We start from the raw sequence: 22,953 nt of genomic DNA on the forward strand, positions 1-22,953 counted from the left end.
ACTCAGCACGGGGTGAGTGCAACTAAGGAACAGAAGTTTACTTTTAAGTTTAAATAGCCACAAATCGCTAGTGGCGACTGTAGTGGACAGCACAGCCCTAGAGCCAGCCCAAATCAGATAGCATTCATCTCCACACATTTGTTGTAAAACCTAAGCTATCAGGACATCAATTTACAAAGCCCGAAGTTATACTTTTCAAAATGTGCTAACCGCAGTATGAAAAGTGTGGGTTATGAGCAGCCCTGACAGAGTGACTGACAAGCTCGTAAATGGTCCACGAACTCTAACAGCCTTGTTCGCAATAGGAAAAAAAGTTATTTTTAAAGTCAAACTGCCAAAAGGACAGGAGGACCGTCAGAAAGAATGACTCGTCTCCTCTGTCTGTTCACAGGAGCCGCGCACCGAGAGGCCTCCTCCGTTTGCCCCGCGGCTCCCCTCGTCCTGGGGCCCAAGCCGCCGGCAACGGGCGCCCTCACACGGAGGCCAGTTCCTCTCTCCGCTGGCACCTGCTGTAACCTCACCAACGAGGGGGTTTGTACACGCGGCGCACTGACAGAGGGTCAGTCCAGGGCTCACAAAGGTCTTCTCGGGAGGCCGGTCTGCTCCACCCAGCTATTCAACCCAGTGTAGATACACACCCCTCCTGCTGCTTTAGTCGTAAAGAAGATAAAAGGATATCACAGACAATTACAAAAACAAAGGAAAAAACCACTGGTAATCCACCCCACGATGACTCTTCCTTTGGGCCTACACTCTTTCAACCTGAGTTCTTATGAACTGGTCTGTCTACAGAGTAGTCTTCACGATGTGCACACAATTCTGAATACAGAAATCACTAGAAGATATTTCTCGTGAAAGGGACTGGGTGTTCAGTCAGTTCCTGGCTCCCAGGTAAAGACGGGGACAGAGTTAAGCATGGAGTCTGCAGGTCAGGTCTACTGTCCCGGGGCAGGTGGACCCGCCATCGTAGAGGAGAAAGTGTTCCCTCTGCCAGCAGGAAACACAGTGAGAACACGTGGGAGCGGCCACTGACCGTTCACCCCTTTAACCCAGAAATCCCCGCCATAGGGACCCCACCTGAGGAGATAAACCCTGGCACCCACCCACCCGCCGTGCCCCCAAACTATGCTCACTGAAACATTACACACACTCACAAAATTACAAGTGCTCAGTCACCGGAGAACAGGGGTCAAAAACACAGCCAGCCACGGCACACCCACGTGACGAGGAGTAGTTCGCAGCACTCAGTAACGTGTGCGAAAGCGTAAGGTAACGTGCTTAGTAGTAACGTGAGTCAAAACTGTGTTCTACACACAGCCCCAGGAGTAATTTTCAAAGTGCCCATCAAGACGGAAAGCAGGTGCTCTGAGACCCCAGCTTTGTTTGAAAGTTGTTTCTTTCTCGTTCTGCATTGTCTCTAATGAAGCTCTATTGATTTTATAGTAGCTGCTCATCTCACCAGGGCGAGGTTAGAGCAAACTAAGAGAGCACAAACACAACAGGGCGAAACCAGCTCCGTGGGCGGAGAATGTTATTCTGACCTGATAAACGCTCGCCAGGTTTGCAAATGACAGCAACCGCTGAGCTCGGTCTGCTCAGGCCCGCTCAGAACATGGGAATCTGCTCCCGAGGATGCAGTTCTCAGACAGACTAAACTCCATAAACAGGCAACAGAGTACAATCTTCCATGAAAAGAGAGACGCTTTACCATGACAGGTGCCTTGAAATCTATGTAATAACAGTGATGAAAACAATACAAAGGCTGGAAAGCTATACCGAACTAGCCGCCCCGATAAACTAATAAAAGCCATTCCAAAGGAAATCCTAAAACATCTGACACACTTCTGACCAGGTAATCCCACACAAAAAACTGTACGTGCTAAGACACTGTCTGTAATAGGAAAATATGCAGTATGCAAAACAGTCCTAAATACCAAGATACTGAATACATAATAATACTGCAATATAACAGAATAGTGCATTGCCTTTAAAAAGAACAAATATGTGGATCATGGAGATAGGTGGAAAAACTCTATAATCCCAAGAAAGACGAAATAAACTCGCCTCGGCCCTATGATCATATGCACAACTTCTTATGTTCAATTCCATGATAAGAAGAAACGCTGTCTTGTAAAAGTTGATAAAGGTTACTTAAAAACAAACCCTAAGCTCCCAAACTTGCGCGTCTATTGCGAGAAACGCCAAGAACAGGTTCCTCTGATGAGTAAGGGCTTCAAGTCCATTTACCAACTCCAGACTGGCCCATAACACACAAGAAACACGGCCACCTCCATTCCCACCACGTATAAAACAAAAATAAAATAACCAGATAGTACAACATTTTAAAAACAATTTTTTACTATTTGTCCTATTGTACAAGTAGCTTTTACCTTGACAATTTTTTCCCTTAGGAAAATATACCAAGATGTGTTTTGTTGAAACAAATTATGCCAATAACGAACCACTTGATTGTGACAGTCTTTACTTTTTAAACCGTTTCCAGCCTTTCTTTCCTAAAGAATACTGAGTAATACTTAACCTTCCCTCGGCGTCAGCTCTCACCCACACACAGGCCACCCAGACACCAGCAAGGCCAGATGGGCAGCTGCCTCTCAGGCTTCCTGACCCACTCCGGGGGCAGAATCACCCTGACGGATCAGGGAAGGCTGACAGGGAGGGGCCCTCCCCTGGAGTAAAGGCTCGGGAAGGCCACTCTACATGCCAGCCTCAGGTCATCGGGGTGCTCTCTAAGGAAAAAAGTTAAGTACTTCCATTATACTCCTCTTGAATATTAAGTGATTTGTGAAGGAAAATGTATTATGTTGACTATGAAATTACAGCATTCCAGAATTACACACACAAGCATATGAGGTTTTACACCACACATGGGGGACGATAAAGGGAAATCCTGGTACTGTAACTCCTGGTAACTAGAAAAGAAACCGTGATATGAAATACATTAGGACAAATTTCAATAGCATACACATAGAAAGGAAGCCTATCAATAAATACAGGTACAAAGCAAGACAAAAAAACACAAGAAATTTGAACAAATTCCTACAAAGTACATGTAGGTAAATATTTGAGGTGAAGATCTGTATTAAACCGTACCTCCCACACATAAAATAGATCCTAGACCTAAGAGCTAGAACCATAAATTTTTGGAAGAAAACTGAAGAATAAATTTTCATGACCTTGAAGTAGGCAATGGTTTTTCAGATGGGATATCAAAAGCACAAGTAACAAAACCAAGAAACAGAAAACTGGACTTCATCCAAATTGAAAACCTTTGTAATTCAAGTATCACAACACATGCATTCAAGGGAAATGAACACATTATGTCCACACAAAAACGTGTACATTGATGTTCACAGCAGCGTTATTCGTAATAGCCAAAAACTGGTCAACCCAAATGTCCATCAACTGATGGAGAAACCTGATGTGGTCTATCCATACATAAAAAGAATGGAGTATTGGGCTTCCCTGGTGGCGCAGTGGCTGAGAGTCCGCCTGCCGATGCAGGGGACACGGGTTCGTGCCCCGGTCCGGGAGGATCCCACATGCCGCGGAGCGGCTGGGCCCGTGAGCCATGGCCGCTGAGCCTGCGCGTCCGGAGCCTGTGCTCCGCAGCGGGAGAGGCCACAACAGTGAGAGGCCCGCGTACCGCAAAAAAAAAAAAAAAAAAAAAAAAAAAAAAAAAAAAAAAGAATGGAGTATTGATTCATGCTACCACATGGACAAACTTGGAATGCACTAGAGTAAATGAAACAGGGCATCACAAAAATCGACATATTGCATGATTCCATTTATATGAACAATCCAGAACAGGCAAATTCATAGAGACAGAAAGCAGATCAGGGTTGCCAGGGGCTGAGGGTAGGGGGATGGAGAGTGAGTGCTAATGGGCCCAGGGTTTCTTTGTGAGGTAACGAAAATGTTCTAAAATCAGAGACTGGTAATGGTTGCAGAGCTGTGTGAATATACTAAAAACTACTGAACAGCACACTTTGAAAGGGTAAATTGTATGCTGTGTAGATTACACCTCAGTAAAACTGTTACTGAAAAACTGGCACAAAGCATACAACAAAATAACTTTAAAAGAATTCCAATGCTGTGTTAAAGGATGCGGTAAAAACAAACATCTCACTACTGAGGAGCTCATACTAAACGACAGGAGTAAATGGGATGAACTGTAATAGAATTCACCTGAACCTGTTACAGCAATTTCATTGTTGTTTTTTTTGTACCACACGCTCAAATTTGAATGAGTAAAACAGTAATTCAAAGCTACTCTGGCTGTGGCTCGTGGTCGGTTACTCCCCACATACCTTTGCTGTGTGTTCTGTGTCACTACAGCCAGCCTCCAGGCTGCAGCACCGTCACTATCACACACTATCTCCACCGCAACCCTCGCTGGGAGGCCTCTCACGCAGCCTCCAAGCAGGGACCCAGGGCACAGTGAGCCTGCCGCCAGCGATGCCAGGACGACGGGTGCTGCTAGGACCGTCCCAGCACCGAGGGTCAGCCACCGTCCCGCTTCTAGCTCACAAAGACTTCCATCTGAAACAAAGACTGGGCGCTTCCCCGGCGGCACAGTGGTTAAGAATCCGCCTGCCAATGAAGGAGACACGGGTTCAAGCCCTGGTCCGGGAAGATCCCACATGCTGCAGAGTAACTAAGCCCATGTGCCACAACTACTGAGCCTGCACTCTAGAGCCCGAGAGCCACAACTACTGAGCCCGTGTGCCACAACTACTGAAGCCCGTGCACCTAGAGCCCGTGCTCCGCAAGGAGAAGCCACCGCAATGAGAAGCCCACGCACCGCAACGAAGAGTAGCCCCTGCTCGCCACAACTAGAGAGAGCCTGCGCACAGCAATGAAGACCCAATGCAGCCAAAAATAATAATAACAATAAATTATAAAAAAAATAAAAAATAAATAAAACAAAGACTGGACTCAGGTGAAGGCTTTCAAATGTACTAAGTCGGCAGGGAGCCATCTTCACCAGGCACCACCCCCCAACCTGGGCTCCGGGCAGCAGGCAGGAAAGGAAGCAGACGGAGCCCCTGCTCGCACGGAGCTCAGCTTCTGAGAGAGAGTTTATCACAGAGAGGGAAAACCAGACCTCTTGTAACACAGAATCAGTGCTTCACATAAAATGAGAGCGAAAGCAGTTTATGTTTTAAAAGTTTTGAGGCTCACTAGCATGAAGAAACTTTTCTAGTTCTCTCCAGAACCCAGCTCCCGGGGAGGTGGGCCCAGCTCACCCTCCCCCACAGGCCCGTCTCGGCGTACAGCTCCTACAGGACGGTGAGGCCTCGCCGAGGCCTGCGCCCTTCCTCCTCAGTATTTCCAGGCCAGACACCCCTCAAGTCCACAAACTGCTCTAAGCCCACGGGTGCAGTCTGCCTGTCTTCCCTGCCTACGCCACGTGGAAATGCGATGGCCGAGAAGGTTTTAAACATGAAGCCACGAAAATCAAGTGGGGCAGTGACCATCCTATCCTGTATGGGCCAAACGCCACAGAGGGGCTTTTCTCTTCACAGAAATAAGAGAATCGGTTGATTTTTAGGTAATTCTGGAGCTAAGTTAAAATCATTCTAACAGGGCTTCCCTGGTGGCGCAGTGGTTGAGAGTCCACCTGCCGATGCAGGGGACACGGGTTCGTGCCCCGGTCCTGGAGGATCCCACATACCGTGGAGCGGCTGGGCCCCGTGAGCCATGGCCGCTGAGCCTGCGTGTCCGGAGCCTGTGCTCCGCAACGGGAGAGGCCGCAACAGTGAGAGGCCCGCGTACCGCAAAAAAAAAAAAAAAATCATTCTAACAAGTTTCATCTCAACATTAAAAATTAAGAATAGTGCCTCTTTTAAAACCCAGCTCCTGGGATTTCCCTGGTGGTCCAGCAGCTAGGGCTCCACGCTTTCACTGTTGAGGGCACAGGTTTGATCCCCGGTCAGGGAACTAAGATCCCACAAGCAGCGTGGCGTGGCCAAAACAAAACTAAACTAAACTAAACACCCAGCTCCTGAGTTTCGCCCTCCGTTCTCACCCCCTCCTACACTTTTCCTCATCTTCTACTGGACACCACTTATCCTGATGCCATCCCCTGCAAATGTACTCCTTTGGCTACACAGAAGTTTCTTGCATGCTCTGAAATTCTCCATTGTATTCAAGAGGTCTTCGGTCTGACACATAGTATCGCTCACATATATTACAATACACTCAACGCTCTCATCTAGAATCAAGTAGTTTTTCCTTTTTAAAGTTAACTGTCTCCTCTCATACTTCCATTCTCAATACAGCAACTTCTACTAAAATGATGGCTACTGATGGCTCAACAGAGTATCTGCTCGGCAGCACAGTAAGGTGTGCTCCTGGCTGTACTGTTTTTCTCGCCATCACCTGAGGGCTGGGACACTGTCCCGGGTTTGTGTCTTAGTCCATTCAGGCTGCTATCACAAAATATGACTGACTAGGGGGCTTACAAGCAACAAGTTCACTTCTCACAGTCCTGGAGGCAGGGCGCCAGCACAGGCAGGTGAGGGCCCTCTTCCAGCTCAGAGATCTCCTGTGTCCTCAGGTGGCGGAGGGGCTCGCGAGCTCTCTGTGTCTCTCTGTGAGGCACTATGCCATCCATGCCTTTACACGCCATCCATGCCTTTACACGCCACCCATGCCTTCACGTCACCCGTGCCTTTACACGCCTTCCAACAGCCCAGCTCCTAACACTGTCACCCTTAGAGGGTCAGGAACGGGTTTGGAGGGACCCACTCAGACCACAGCAGGACAGCATGGGGACAGAATCCACAGAGGTGCTTACTTCTGTTGGGCCACACCCTGACACCCTGACCAAGATGGCTTTCCTTAAAGACCTTTGGTGGCTAATGCCCACACCCAAAGGAATGACCAGCAGATTCAACCCCAACAGGGTCAGAACAGTAATTATATTCCCAGCCACAAAAATCCAGCTCAGTTTTAATAAAACGCCTGGCCAAGAAATACGTTAAACTAGTAGCAGTCATTTTACCCTGACTTGTAAGCAAGACGACGCCACTCAGCTGCACTTCACCTTCAGCTTTAATGCACAGACCCCCCTCCCCTTCCCTGGCCTCGAGGTGGGGATGGAACCTGCTTCCCACCAGGAGAGCGCAGAGCAGGGAGGGCTGCTGCTCAGCCCTCTCGGCTCCCGCTGCTTTGCCAACGTGGCGTAAGCAACATAAAAGCGGTTTTCAATGTCACCTTTCTCTATCAGTTCTGGCACAAAGGTGTGTTAGAAAAAATTTAAATGGATACACTTAAGAGTCCATTATTTCCAAAACGTGTATCCACCCCCCTCACTGGGGGAGGCGCCCCGGAACACATCTTTAATGCAACCATCACGCCCCTCATCCCAAGGGACATGGTGAACTCGACTTCAGGACAGGCCCTCATTCGTCATCGTACTATTCCCGTGACTTCTGTGAAAACCCTAAATCCCTTTTGAGTTCCACAGTTACCATAAACAAACAATCATCAGGAGAGCACTTAAGCCCCAATTCCCAGTCATTTTAGGGGATTTCTTGCCTAATCATCCCAAGGAAGGAAAAAAGGACTCTAGTCACCACAGTAACACAAGTCCACGTGTGGTCGGCCTGTCTCTACCAAGGATGCCAGATGCACTTCACTTCCACAGGCCACCTTCAAACAAGCTCCTCAGAAAAGAGCCCACGCACACAACCCCTACAGCACACAAACGTAACAACGTGACGATGGAACAGCAAGGTCCCGTGCAAGCACTTTCCGCTCCCATCTGGGCGCAGGCAGTGGTCCACTTGTCCGAGGAGTAGGGAGCTTATGGAAAGGCCAGTGTGAAAGCCGCCCTCCAGCATGAGGGACCCAGGACAAGAGAGCTGTGAGCTGGAACCAAGCACCCACCGCCGACATCAGTCCCCCAGGCATCGCTCATCAGGTCCGCTCAAGGAGCCCCACAGGTGGGATGAGGGGAGGGCTCCAGGCGCACTGCCAGCTCTGGGCTGGGACTCAGCAGGTGTTGCCCCCGGTCCCTGCAGCTCAGACCAGGGGCAAAGCCTAACAGGAGCAAGAGTCGCAGAGCAGCCATCTCCACGAGCAAACCCGACCACAGGCTGCTGGCAGGGGTACTTTCAAATCATTTGCCTGACTTCATTTTCTCACCACTCAGGGCCCCCCCACCTCGTGTTCCTCTTCAACTTCTTCGCCACCGTGCACAGTACCGGTTCCTCACCCACAGACGACGGACAGGGACGGCAGAGCCCAGCCGCCCTACACGGCCTCCCCGCTTCAGAGGGCAGGACGGCAGCGGCACAACTGAAGGCACAACCCTGTGCGCCTCCGCTGGCTGCTGGTCCTCACCACGCCTGGTGCCTGAGGGGAGGAGGGAGGCTCCCACAGCCCCCTGTGCTCGAGGATCAGGGGCTGTGGTCCAGAGCCCTCCTGGGCCCTCTCCCTTCCCCGCCAGGGCACCCGCAGGCCAATACTGCGACTTGCCTGACACATCAGGCTGCCAGCTCCTGGCTGCCCTCCCCACCTGACCATGGTGAAAGCCATGGCTGGGGGCAGGTCATCTACCAGCCAAGTCCTCCTGAGGCCCAGGCCATCTCCTACAGGCTCTGAAAACATTCTGAAATGTGGAAGAAGGAGTCAGTCTGCTTTGATTAAAATAAACACGACTCCCCACGCCACAGCATCCCAGGCCAAAATAATCCAGAGCTTTCCCTTGCTTCAACTATGTTCAAATAACATTTTCTGGAAATTTCCTAGAAACAGCCCACTCTCTCAGTCATACTGCTGTCCAGTTCACAACGCGCACAGCGTTATCCTGTTTATAACTCTGCTTTAGCAATAACGGAAACAGTTCCTAATGCGCCGCGTGGTGCAGACATCCTCTCACGCCTTCTTGTATCAAGGATGCGCTCACTGGAAGTCACCCCTGCTGACAGCCTCGGAGACGATGTGACATGCCATGCCCAGCCCCCCAGCACGCTCCAGCCCCAGCTGTGCCACTGAACACAGTGCCCTGAGCACGACTTGAGACTGCGTGCGAGGCTGGGTGTGGCGGGGGACCCTGTACCTGCTTAAGTGACCCAGACTCGAAGACCAGAGTCTCAGAACGAAAATTAATACGTGTCTGAAGAACATCTTTCCTCAACAATGTTTTTTCCTCTGATGAGCTTTAAAAAGGAAATAACAAGATATTGCATCCAGTTACATATTTCAGAGGCTACCCACTGGGTGTTCCCAAAAAACCTAAGAGTTGTGGCCAACGCTCTCAGAGTACCTGAGCAAGAAACCACTGTCTTGGCATATGGTTCGCTCTCAGGCCTCATGCATTCACGGGGAGACGGAATTTAAGGGGTAAGACAGGACTGGTTAGCTGAACATACCAAAGTATATCATAAAAGGTTATTACTCTACAAGAATTCCTTATCTCACAGGAAAGTAAACAGTCAAATTGGTTTTCCCAATTTGGCTAAAGCAGGGGAGACAGAGTATCTAGTACTTGCAGAAATTTCTAGAAACTCCATGTCCCGCTCACATCAACTTTAAACAGTTCTTTTTTAATGGGAATTGCATCACCCACCCCACCCCACCCCGTCCAAATCAAAGCTGGAAAAACAGGAGTTAAGAGGACTATCTATGCTCACATCAAAGACTATGGCATTGGGGAAGGGCTCTGTAAAAATAAATTCCCCGGGGCTTTTGGGTGTTTTTAAAAAATCGATCCCTCACTAGGGACTACACAGGGCAAGGAGAGTTGTTCTAGGTCATGCCAAGGAAGATCACGAGAAGTGCAATATTAAAATGAATCACCTGCAGGACAGTGTGAGGCAATGCACTGGGAGAAGAACATCTGATTCATAAGAACGTGAGGCACACGGGGCTTCACAGGCCCACCCCGCTACGGAACAGCTCAGACCCATGAAACAGGACGCAGACGGACAGGCACTAAGTCCAGTCTCTAGGCCACCTCCGCTCCACTGCAAAAACACTCTGGTTCCAGGAACGATGTGGGAAATGGAAAGGTAAGCCTAGCTGCTTTCTAAAAATCATTTAAACTCTTTTACAAATACTTGAATACATGAATTGGTGCTTGGCATAAAGGAGAGGTGTGGAGGAGGTCAAAGGATTTTCGGAAGATTGTTCTCTTACAAAATTCTTATTCCACAGATATCAGATGATTCTTTATTTCTTGAGAGCCTTCTTCAGCAGACTCCCCCAGCGGTAAGTCCAGATCTTTCTCCACTGCCCAACGCGAATGCACAATTTCTCCTTTGGGAGAGGATTACGCTGAAAATTAGTGTTGCATAAATACCGTTACCTTTTCTGGTGAAAAACTCCTTGGAATATTTCCCCAACATAGCGTATTTTCGAGGGACTTTCCCCAGCAGTTCAATGATCAATGCTACGTGATCTGCATTGGGAAACAATGCCAGCAAAACAGAAACACACGGCAATTGAATCAGTACACTGCATGCAGACACTGCCATCGCCCGCGCAGACAGAAACAGAGCGCAGCGTCAACAACCAGAGCACAGGCTCTGCCCGAGTGGCCAGATTCAAGGCACCGCAGAGGAGCTGATGCACAGGGTGACCGCAGGACGGGGCCAGGCAGGGGCTCCTTCTCAACTCTGAAGTCAGCACAGGAATTCTGCTGGGTTGCTTTTGGAATTTAGGAGAAAGGCCTTTGTCACCATTAATGATACAACCAGCAGCTGCTATTCCATTTCTGTCTGCATCGTGGCGCTTTTCAAAAAGAAGGGGTACTACCTCTGCGATTGAAGAATTCCCGAGAATATTTTCCAGACAGAGCAAAGTGCCTTGGGATACTGCCTAGCAGCTCTATGATGTGGGCTATGTGGTCTATGGAGGAGAGAAAAAAAAGGACACGGGAATGGGAGGGGCAGAGGGAGGGATGGGATAAAAGAAGAGGGGGAAAAATTGAAATTAGTAAAAAATCAGAGATAGAATCAAATCAACAATGTGTGCAGCACATCCACACAGAGGCTTCTGGGACTGGCAGGCCTCAGGCCCCATCTGGAGCATTAACAGTGACCGATGCCAGCTCACCCCAGGCTACCCCAGCATCGCAAGCAAATAAGCATGGAGATGGTCAGGTCTGCAGATGGGAATTCAAGCCAGAGTTGCCTGGTTTTAAGTTCAGCCCCCAACAGGACAGAGAAGTGGGCAGCTGATCAGTGGACAAAAGGTCCACGGAGAGGCTCCGGGTTCGTCCGGCCTGTCCTCTCCTGGCCAGCTGGGCTCAGGCCTGCGGGGGCGGGCTGAGGCCCGAGGGCTCTCCAAAGCGTCGCCAGTGCCAGGAGGCTCTCTGCCCAGTCACTGCAGCTGAGGGGGCTTCAGGCTCAAAGAGAGAGCATCTGAATTTGGTGCAAAAAGACAGTATTCTCCAGAAGTTCAGGAGCTTCAGGAGACCCGGACTGAGGTCTCAGCAGGCAGCAACACTCACCTTCGTCTCTGGAATAGTCTTCCCCAGAATGCGGTTCAAACAAGTAATCTCCCGTTGCCAGCTCAAATGCCTAGGATACAACAGATGACATGCTAAGCGCTTCACGGAGACGGGCCCCAAGCCAGCAACTTCTTCTGGTACAAGAGACCTACATTTTATGAGGATCTGAATCAAACCAAAGAGCCTCCTGAAAGGGCTCAACACCAGGCTTTCTCTTCTTCCCAAAAGTTCAAAGAAGCTTCAGAAATATTCTTGTACCTCTGCTTCACTTTGCAGGAAGCCGCCGTGCGCGGGCGTGGCCGGAGCACCGCACTCTAATCTGAGGGCTCAGTCTAAGGTCCAGGTCTGTCTGACCCCAGAGCCCAGCTGCAAGCTGCAGGCTAACCTGGCCCCGGACCACGGCTGCGGCTGCTCTCCTGAAGCAAAGACCTTCATGTCTGAGCAACCGGGGGCTCCTTTCAGCTGCTCGTCATCACTTCATTCACTTCTGACTCAACCAAAGGACATTCGAGAACCCAAGAAGCCCCTCTTGCTCCGTCCCCCGGGGCCAGGAGGAACCAGACCCCCGTGCAGCCCGCCCGGGGGCGGCCAGGAGAGCGGCTTCCTGGTTACAGGGCTGTCCCCACCTGGGTGCTGGGGTCAGGAGGGAACGGGAGGGGCACTGCTTTCCCATCGCTGCCACTGAGCCCACTTCCGTTGTTCATAAGATCGTCTCAGGACTGTGAGCTTTAACTTGCTAACAGTACATAAAAATGAAAACCGCTATCGCTCTGTTGATCAAATACCATGTTTTTTTTAAAAAACATGTTTTAAATGAGAATTTACAAGAAGTTTTAAAAAGAACAAGCTAAATCCCGTGTTTGGTTTTTCCCATACTTACTTCTCCTGTGTGTTAGATCTCGCTCTTCTGGAGGCCCTCAGGGGCCCGTCCCGATTCATAGATGCCTGTGAGTCAGCGGCCGGGGCACTGCCCGCTCCTCTCAAGGTACCGCCCTCCCCATGGGCGCCTCGATGAGCCCGCCTAGCACCAGCCCGCCCTCTCCGCTTCTGTCGAGGATCACAGGGCGTGGGCAGGCACCCGCAGGGGAAGTCTCATCTGCCTGGGGCGGGGCCCCTCTCACAAACCCAGGTGGGCGCGCTTAGCCCAGGACCACATCTCTTCACCTTGTGTTTTTCTTTTTTATGAAAGGAGGGAGGTGGGATGCCAAGCCTGTTGCCAGCTACCCTGTGATGAGCACTAGTTCACAACTCGGGATCCCTGCCCTGAACCAGACCTGGGTCTGACGTGCCCAGTCTCAGCACAGAGTACGTCAGGCGGTCCTCTGGGCGCTGCAGGGCCTCCCCACTCCACCCAACAAACAATAAAGATACTAGGGTCAATCCCAGATCAGGGTAAAACACCTCACATTTGGCCACAGGTCTATGGGGAACAAGTGGATGACACACTGAATGGCCAGAAACGTCTTTCTCATCTGGGACACAAGCCAAGAGAAAAGGGTGAAACCCTAATGGAGAAAGAAGACCCCAGAAGCCGCATGATCTAGCAAAGGAGAGCGCCAGCTGCTCTTCACCATCCTCGGGGCCTCCCTCACTCTTCTAATGAACGTTCAAAAACATTTCAATCTGGTTGTACGTATTTCTGACAGCCTAGCGCTAAGATATGTCCACTGAGTGTTCTTTGAAAGATGACCATTTTGATTAGCACCCATGTATTTCCAAGGAAACACAAGTTGAAGAAGCCTATCAATGAAATGGTTTAAAAGAAAAAAGGAAGAGGCAAGATGAAGGCTCCCCCATCATGTTTTCGGGTCCTGATTCTCTGAAGCATGAGGAGATTTTTCTTAACAACTAGGACACAGACAGCAGGCAGGGTAAACACACATCACAATGAAAACATCAGTCTCTGTACTTTACAGCTTGTTTTTATGCTGGAAACTATGAAACCATGAAAAATTATTGCCTTCAACTCAATAAGTTACTCTCGATATAACCTCTATTGTTATTGTTTATTTTCAATACTTGGGAACTCTGTACTCGGCCTAATCCCCTCAGAGGGCTTTCCCTTGGACCAGCCTCTGTCCTCAGGCTCTGGGGAGACCAGATACCCCCCTTCCTGAAATGCCATCATCCCACATCAAGTATCCCATTCTGAATAAATAAGGTCACGGATGCCTTCTGTGATGTGACCACTGCCGAGAAGTTTGGTGAAATGGGTCAGACTGGCTTTTCTTGTCTCTACAGCGCTGACCGAGGCTCACCATGGAGCCCATGGGAAGACGCCTATTCAGGGACTCTGAAACACAAGTGCAGAGCGACCAATGCCGGGGTGCACACGTCATTTTTAGATCATGCACACTTACATCTGGAGGGCTGCAGAGCTCAAGGAAAAAGAGATTCGACACCTGACAAAGCCCAGCTGCCCTGCCCAGTGGTGAAAGCTCTCCTCCCCGCCAGCAGCACAGGCACTTACCGGTGGACACGGCTACCAGCCACCACTCTCAGCTCCACCAGCGTCTCTGTAAGATTTGATGCCCCCTTTATAACAAAGAACCCTGGGCTGTACCTCCGAGGACAATCTGGAGCTTTACTACAGTAGCGTGCTGTTAAGGATTCAATGTACTGTTACACACTTAAACTTCAACGGCAGCGTGGGCTGGGCAAAGACGCCTCACCTGCACCAGGTTCTCTACGAAGAACAAGAGGGGACCCCTCAGCCACGGCCTCCGGGGGGCGGGGGGGATGCAGGCTTGCCCCCGCTCCCAGAAAATCACCCTTAAACTGATTAAAAAGAGCTTCCTAAGCAGCCCAAGAAGTACTGAGGGGCCTTACGCTTCACTTCCTGGGAAGCGGGGAGGCAAAGGAGATGGAGTGAGTGCTCTTCCTCAGGCGTCTGCTCTTGACGTTGGCGCCCCCGGTCACAGCAGCTGCAGGGCTCAGCAGGACAGGAGACTGTGTGGAGGGGCAGACCCTCACCTCACAGAAGGCCAGACAGGGAGCCCGGTATCAAACTGCACTGAAAGCTGCACCATTATCCTACTACGTCTGTGACCTTGTCCCGTTTTTCTGATTATATCACCAAACTTCAACACCCCGACTTAGAAGCACAGGATTTCAGAGCTGAAAGCGTCTGCAGAGTGTGAATGAGGGCAGCCCCGACACGGCCCCTTCTGTGCTGCTGGGGAGGAGGAGGGCCTGACCTCACCACACCCTGAGGTCCAACAGCCCCGCAGCTCCCACTGCTGAAGGCGCCCCCTTCTGCTGACCTGGCCGCTGCCTGCCCCGCTTCCAGCCCCCAGGCCCCCTCCCCGCCGCCCCCCCACTCGCCCACAGGGAGCCTCACCCCTGTCCACACAGCAGGCCCTGCGTTCTAAGGAACCATGACACGTCCACCAATTCTCTCTCTCTCTCTTTTTAATTTAAAAAGAGTTATTAAAAAGAAAAAAGACTAGAGTGACTACCACCCCCCACCCCCTGGCCTCTGGCCCATGATCTCCGACCCCTGCCCTCCTCCCACTCTAATAACCTCCCTCATTCAGAAGTCGGCCCCGCCCGCCCGGGCTGGCCCGGCCATCTGGTCCACCAATTCTTTTAACCCTCCTTGTCCATACCTAGCAAGGCAAGGGCTCAGTTTTTGATACTTACTGAGAAGCTTAATTTTAAACTCGCTCTCTGGCATTACCCGTCAGAGCAACATGGGGACAGAAGGGCACACTGTTCTAGATTTGTTGGGCCATACTGGCTGCAAACTTGAAAAACACAGAACATCCACTTTTTTCATGTTGTTTTAGCAAGACTTGCTAACACTGCTATACTTTAGCATCAGAGGACACACCCAAAAGAAGTGCTACAGTAATCCTTGAATAACAGACAATCACACTTATTCTGCATTGTTTGTTTAGTGAGAAGACAAGTACCAAGCTTTACACACATGCCACGCCCTTTCATTTAAATATCAGAGGAGAATTTGGAGAAAAAATGAGGAAAGCATGAAACACCTCGTGAAGCAAGAGACACATGCATCCCCTTCTCCAACAAAGGACTGCAAAGCTCGGTCCACTAAGAGGAAGGTGACAAACCGACCAGGAAACAGGACCAAGAGAGAAACTGAAACTGGCTTATGGACGGGGGACCATTCACGCTTATTCATGCTTATTCACGCTTGTCGGTTCACAGGTAAGGAGCAGGTGAGAAGAGGCATGGTGGGGCTGAGGCGAGTGTAGACACAACCAGACTTCTGATGCACACAAGCGGCGGAAACCATGGCTACATCACGCTGGAGACACAAGAGGCAGCCTGAGGCCCTGAGGAAAACCATCGCTGAGCTGCCTAAGGGAACAGACGCGATCAAACGGGGGACAGGCGGCTGCTGGTGCCTCAGACGTGGCTGGACACAGCCTAGAGCCGTAAGGCAGAACAGTCTCTAGACTCTGCTGAACAGAAGGAGAGAGGCTGAACACTGGTATGTGGGGAAATCCTCTCTCTCCAGCAAGGAGACAAGGTCTGTCACAGCCCCTCAGACCACCTTCCCCTAAATCGCAGCTGTCTCATCGTCCTCCACGGCCCGAGTGAGGGGACTGCGCGCAGCCTACAAGCTTCCAGGAGCCACAGGGGCTCCCTGAAGTCACTGTCACCACAGCAGGGCTCCGATTCTCGGGGCCGTGGGCCACAGAGGGCCTCGCGAGGTCGTCTCTCACAAGACCAAACCAAAACACACACCAGGACACGCCAGAGAAGGTCTCTTAAGATACCCCAGGCAGCCACCTTCCCCTCACCCACCCCTCAGTGGACAACCTTCACGGTCAGAAAGCTTCGACCACAGGCCCTGGTGAGGCTGCCCCACCACGGGAACTAAAAGGATGAGCCTTTACACAGAGGAAAATGGCAAAGGCCGTTCTTACCATACACGCCGTACTCCAAATGTCAGCAGGGGTACTGTAACCTGCTCCTATTAAAACCTCTATGGATCTATACTGACGCGTCTGGATGTCTTCTGTGAAGTGTTTATGCTGGAAGGGAACAGACTGCATTACCGTGGAGGACCACAGACATTAAACGAGAGAAAAAGCATCTTCTAATACATGATCACAACCGAAATGTTTTAGAAAGAAAACTCTACTTACCACCCAACAAGCGTTTCCCAGGTCGGCAATTTTAACTCTAATTTTATCTGCATTCCGTGGGTCCAGGGGATTCACCAACAGGTCGGCTGCCCGGGTTTTTGCTGGCATGAGCAAACAGCAGGACAGTTAGTGCCTGGGATAAGTGGTTTGCGTGTGTGCACACAATGCTTGCTGGGCACAGTCTCCTTTTCTAGAAAAGCGGTGGGTGATCATTTAGGCCTGGAATCCTGTAAGTTGAACTCAACAGAATTTAAATTCGTGGTCTCCACCTCTGGAAAATACTTCGCAAGAGAGCAAACTGCCCAGAGACCCCATGGACACTGCCTTGCCCTTTCTCCTTTCTCCCCATCCTTCACCGAGCAGGTCAGCCCTGCTTGGTTCCTGTGTTTTTTAGCTGCTCCTCATTAGGCCATGCCAGTTCCCTAATGGACCCCGGCTAGCTCAGAAGTGCGTTACCACTTAACGTGAGGGTAGAGAGAACGCTCCCCAGGGGGTGCCCAGCCCTTCCTAAGTGGCCCACAGCCCTCACCTCTCCCTCTGCCTGGGCCGAGCACAGACACCTCAAGAGTTAGATGATGGCCGATGAACAAATACAGATGGGCAGGGACTAATCAATTCTGGTTTAGCCGTGGACAAGGGACACTCCAGAACAGAGGTCTCTTGAGACGGCCCGGGCCCTCTGAGGTCCCTCACGGACTTGTCAAAGACTCAAGCCACTCTCAACCCCCGGGAACCCTGAGGAATTCTCAACAGTAGGCACGGGGCCAGGATTCTCAGGGCTGCGGGGCCAGAGAAGCTTTTCAGACAAGCACAGACCAGGCCTGCAGAAAGCACAGTTAACCAAGGGGCAGTGACAAAGAAGAAGAATGTGGTGAGGCCCAGACAGAAAAGGCTGAAGTGACTCAGCATCTCCATCAAACCTCAAACTGACCGGCAAGCTGGGATTTCTGGTAAAGATGAGATGTAACCATGGCTTTTCATTCATTTCAGAAGTAATTCTGAAACGGTACTCACAGACAAAACAGAAAAGCCCGCTCAATGCAGAATATTAAACACCCTTTAGCTCACTCGAAGGTGGGGACTGCTGGAATGACTGTCCCTCCTCTGGGTAGACGCGTGCTGTGGAGCTCGGCACCCCAGGTGGGCGGCAAGGCCAGGCTGCGTGCACCGTGAGCAGGGCAGGGAGTAGGCGACGCACCCAGGACCTGGGGTGCCCACAGAGCTCCCCAGGAGGGGCCAGAAAATGCAAGAGAGCTCTGGCAACGTTTTAACCCTCAAGACCTGTTCCTCAGACTTACGGATCAACCCAAGCCTGCCAGGCCCACACACTCCCTTCTTGCTATCTACCCTACACCACGTCCCTCTTTATGTGAGGACACTGATCCACAGTGAGGCCTCACCAAAGGCCAGGTATGAGCCGAGGAGAAGAAACACAGGAAATCAGAAATGATAAGGACAGCACCACAAAGGCACACACAGAGAGGCAAGGTGTTCACACCGAACAGGGAGTGGGCTGAGAAACCGAGTTCTAGAAGAAACCTAAAATGCCCACCCAACAGACAGATGGCCAGCACTGGAAATGGCTTAGATGGATCCCTCATGTCATTTAATAAAGGAGACTCGGCAGGCAAGAAAATGGAACGTGAGGTTTGCAGAACTGGATTCAAATCTGTTTCTACGTCTATACGTGACAAGACTCTGGCAAATGACTTAAACTCCGAGGCTCAGTCCTCCGTAAAGGAGGAAGAGGAAGGGACCACCCCTCCTCCGCCAAAAAATAAAAATGAAAAAAGGACCAAACACAGGAGAGCTACGACAGCGCCTGGCTGCCGGATCCAGGGGCTCCCGTCTGCTTGCCACCAGCCAGACCACCCTCTTGAGGCCAGGGCTTCTGAACGGCCAGTGAGGGACCAGCCAAAGCCCCCGCGGCACAGAGAGGATGGGAGGCCAAGCCGTGGCTTCCGGCACCGCACACCACTGAGATCAAAGGCCTGGCAGGGGAAGAGGATGAGGGGGCAGGTTCTGGCTGAGCTGCCGGCAAGGGTGCTCGAGTGGAGAGAGGGGATCCGAAACCGCCCCCTCCTCCAGTCGTCGTTCTAAAGACATCACGCACGAGCCACTTCAGCTAGAGGACAAGCACCTTAAAAACACAACATCACACACCTTCGGTACAGATCCCCCTCGACTTACGACGGGGTTACGTCCCAAAAAACCCATCAAAAGTTGAAAATATCATTAAGTTCAAAATGCATTTAATTACACATCACCTACCACACGTCACAGCTGAGCCCAGTACCTTCAACATCACTCAGGACACTTACGTTAGCCCACAGTTGGGCAAAAGCAACTAACACGAAGCCTACTTCATAATACACTGTGCTGAATATCTCATGTAATTTACTACATCCTGTACTGAAAGTGAAAGGCAGACGGGCCGTCTGGGCACAGAGTGGTGGTACCTGTGCCAGCTGTCCGCTCGCGTGACCGCGTGGCCGCCTGGGGGCTGCCCAGCATCACAAGGTGTGGTCCTGCAGTGTATCGCTCTCCCGGGAAAAGATCACAGTTGAAAACGAGAAGCACAGCTTGTACAGAACGCGCTTCGCTTTCGCACCATCATAAAGTCGACCCTTCATTAATTCAGGGGCCACCTGTACAGTCTCTTTGTATTTAATGTCCCTCGTTTATGAGCACTAGACGACGTCTCTTTGGTGACATGCTGTTATTCTCCTAGTTCGTGTCTATGCGTGGTTACCAGGCGCACAATGCATTCCAAATGATACTAGGGAATCCACCTCAACATTTTAACTGTATTAAGAACGCAAAGGACGTAAAAGGGAACCAGCTTGCACTTCTTTTCCCAGTGTGCTGGTTTCCTGCTCTGGGTAATCTGTAAAAGGTTACCTGAGTACAACACTCAAAAAGGCCCGTTTAAACACAGGGACAGTCACACCTGCTGTGCAGTCGTACGAGTTTTGCTTTGCCCAGAAATCAGATCACCTCCCGTGATTCAGGCGCTATTATGCAACTACCACAGCTCTTCCCTGCTCTCTGCTTCTACCAAGGAGGGAATGAAAAGTGGGAAGAGAGGCGGGAAGACTTCACTTCAGGAAGGGCTGGAGCCCTTAAGTCATTCTGATAACCTGGTCTCTGGGTGACACTGTACTCACTCCATCTGAGGTGATCCTAGGAACCAGCAACATGGCAGCCAGTGGGGCCTCAGTGATGAAACAGCCAGCATCACTCATCTGCAAGGCACTGTGCTAGGCCCACACTGGCACTTTTATGCTTAAAACATCCTTACAAGGAAGGCATGAATACCCTCTTTATATGCAGGAGATTTAGTACCAGCCTAAAGAAAGAGCAGAACTAGGAGATTTAATGCCCAAGCCTGACCCGTGTGTTCACAAATAGGTGCTGTGAGTATCTACTGAGTCCGCTCTACGTGCCAGACGTTACCCTGGCACCGGGAAGAGAATCAACAGGACATACAAGGTTCCGCCACCACACCCCAAATTAGGAAACTCACACACTTGCTGGGAATATGGGTGATAAATAAAATGAATGATTCACACACCATGTCAGTAGCTCTATATGCTAAGAAGAAAAACACAGTGGAGAAAGGAGATGGCTACTGATGAGGGTGTTTGCCCACGGGCGGGGGTGGAGAGGGCGTGTTTCCTGAGAAAGTGGCCTTTGAGGAGAGGCCTGAACAAAGGGAGGCACAGAGGAGAGAAGCCCTGGGCAGAGAGGACAGCAAGAGCAAAGCGCCAAGAGGCAGAGACAAGCCTGCACCCTTGAGGAAGCTCAGGAAGAAGGCAGTGTGGGAGGGGCGGAAAGAGCAGGGGAAATAGAGGCGGGTGGGACGGACTGCACAGGGCTGTGAGCTTTGGAGGACGACGCCTCTGCGGGTTATGCTACACGGTCGGGGGGCGGGGGGGAACATGCTTTAAAAAGCTCTCTCGGGACTGTTCCTCGGGGAACAGACTAGGGGTGAGAAGAGTGTGGAGTCGTGTTCCAGCAGCCTAGCCAAGGACTGCCACTGACATGGGTCACTACTAGGCGAGGGGGAAGGGATTCAACACACACCTTGCAGGTACCACCCTGCTCCCAGGCCTCTGTGCTTCAGATGTGCTGAGCCCAGATACGTGCTACGGCTCCAGCAGTAATGACCCAAGAGGAAACCTCCTCTTTTCAACCTTCAGTGGCTACAAAACTACTCCAGGGAGAAGTTCACACCCTTAGCCGGGCATGTAAGTTCTTTCTCAATCTTCTCATTGTGGCCCCAGCTTTTCTTCTACTGTTTCCTAACGTATCCGTTCTGCTGTAACGACAAGGATCTACACAAACTCAGGAAAGGATGTTTCTCTCGCCTCATGTTCTTGTAGTACCTGGTGGCCAACTTCCAGTCTCTAGACCATACCCCTTCCATGTAGGAAACAAAACACCTCCCCTGCGGGAGACTGTCCATGGTTATCCAAAGACCAGGCTGCAAACCCAAGCCAAGTGCCTCCAGATAAATGACTGGATCAATGAAAAGGTCAGCTTGGTAAGAGACTAGGATCAATGAAAAAAACAGACCTCCTATTTCTCCCTGATGCAATATTCATGCAACAGCCAGGGTGCTGGGGACAGAATGTGTTTTGGACGAAGTAAAATTCTAACTGTGAATGGACAAAGGTGGGAGAATGGAAGAATATAGCCAGGTATCACTGATGTGTTGGTTCATTATTCAATAAACGCTTATCTTAGCACTGACTTAGACGCTGAGGATACACAGATAGAAATACACAGCACTCTCCAAGCGTTCACATCCTAGTGAAGAGGAAGACAGTGGAAACGAACAACGAACCCACAGTGAAGCAAAGTATGGCCAGCAGGAAAAGAGGGGAACGAGAACTGGGACCTGCCAGGGAACACAGTGAGGACCCAACAAAAGAAAAGAGGTGTGCCCAAACAAACAGGAGGAAGCACTCCAAGAAGGAGGGAAAACATCAGCAAAGGCACAGAAGCGTGAGCAAGCATGCCATGTTCACACAGACACTTGTTATTATGTCTTAAAAATAAATGGGGAAGAGACTATGCTACACTTGAGATTACTAAACCTTTCCACTGTTTACTCCATCAGTAAAAGATGTTTGAACACTCATTTCAATATATGCATGTTTATAAACTTTACATATGACTGTTCCTATATATTATGTACATTATAAAAAACATTTTAAAAATATCAACAGCAAAAACTACTTGGAGACATGGTCGACTCCAGCCTGGGGCAGGGAGAGTACGAACCTGGGCACATGGCTCTAGAAGAGCAAGGGGGCACCTGAGGAATCACGGGGTTCTGTCAAAAGGACTTAAGAGCCAACCTGAGGAGGCTCACACAGACCAAGTGTGGGATGATCGTGGCATTCAAAAAAAAGCTGTAAACGATAACACACAATTCAATGTGTTTACTAAAGAGAAAAAAAATCCATGAGTCCACGATATGAAGGAACGCGTGAGAGACTGCAGGGAGGGTGGTGTCTCTAGAAAGGGCATGAAAGCCTCCCTCCTGTCCCATACACCACGCCCTACACATCCCTTCCATCTGGAGGTCCCTGACTTACATCCTTTTTTGATAAACTGATTATCTAGCAAGTAAACTGTTTTCCTGAGTTCCGTGAGCTGCTCTAACAAATTAATCCAACCCCAGGGCAGCGTCATGGAAACCTCTGATTTACAGCTGATTGTTCAGAAGCACAGGTGACAACATGGACTTGTGATGGATGTGGGGGGAGTGCAGGGGGAGACCGACACCGTCTTGTGAGACGGAGCCCTTAACCCTGGGACCTGACACTACCTCCAAGTAGTGTCAGATTTTACTTCAATTGCAAGACACCGAGCTGGTGCCGGAGAATTGTTTAGGTGGGGAGACACCCCTACACACACGCTTGGTAACCGAAAGTGTCAGCAGTAATATGGGAGCAGAATGAGAGTACAGGAGACACAGAGGTGGGTTTTTCCTCAGATGAGGCTACACTCCTCGTGAAGGCGTTTCATTAAGCACCTTCGAACCCTCCGGTCAGGGTAAAGGTAAACAGGAGCAGAATGTGTCTGTCCAATCACAAATTGTATATATATATGTCCTTAGGATGCCTAGTTGTGGCCAAGGAGTAACAGAGAAGGCTTTGCGGGTCTCTCAGCTACTGGAATCAAAGGGGCTGCAGAACATCCTGAGCTGCTTGCAGGGCCGGCTCATCACCTGACTCGCTGTGTGTTAACATTCTCGCCAGCAGAGGGAGCAGAGGCGGTTTCTGAGCTCTTCCACTGCGGGCCAGAATGGAGACCAACTGTGCGCGACACCCAGGGTTT

The 22,953-nt window shown here is 50.5% G+C and overlaps 1 protein-coding gene across 9 annotated transcripts in view; it reads right to left on the reverse strand.

The window, feature by feature from the left end:
• SRPK2 (SRSF protein kinase 2) overlaps positions 1-22,953 on the reverse strand; it is a 237,020-nt gene that overhangs the window by 3,696 nt on the left and 210,371 nt on the right. For 5 of the 9 annotated variants that reach the window (XM_082631888.1, XM_082631886.1, XM_082631889.1 and 2 more), the window contains 4 exons: positions 16,603-16,703; positions 16,381-16,488; positions 11,483-11,552; positions 10,786-10,878 (listed from right to left, as the gene is read on the reverse strand). In XM_082631888.1, the coding sequence (XP_082488014.1) occupies positions 10,786-10,878; positions 11,483-11,552; positions 16,381-16,488; positions 16,603-16,703 (372 nt within the window). Of the gene's footprint in view, positions 1-10,336; positions 10,430-10,785; positions 10,879-11,482; positions 11,553-16,380; positions 16,489-16,602; positions 16,704-22,953 lie in introns of all 9 variants that reach the window. The other 4 variants (XM_082631894.1, XM_082631893.1, XM_082631887.1 and 1 more) reach the window with 2 other exon arrangements.

The sequence above is a fragment of the Mesoplodon mirus genome (assembly GCF_964341445.2).
Source record: "Mesoplodon mirus genome assembly, chromosome: 9".
Classification (NCBI taxonomy): Eukaryota; Metazoa; Chordata; class Mammalia; order Artiodactyla; family Ziphiidae; genus Mesoplodon; species Mesoplodon mirus.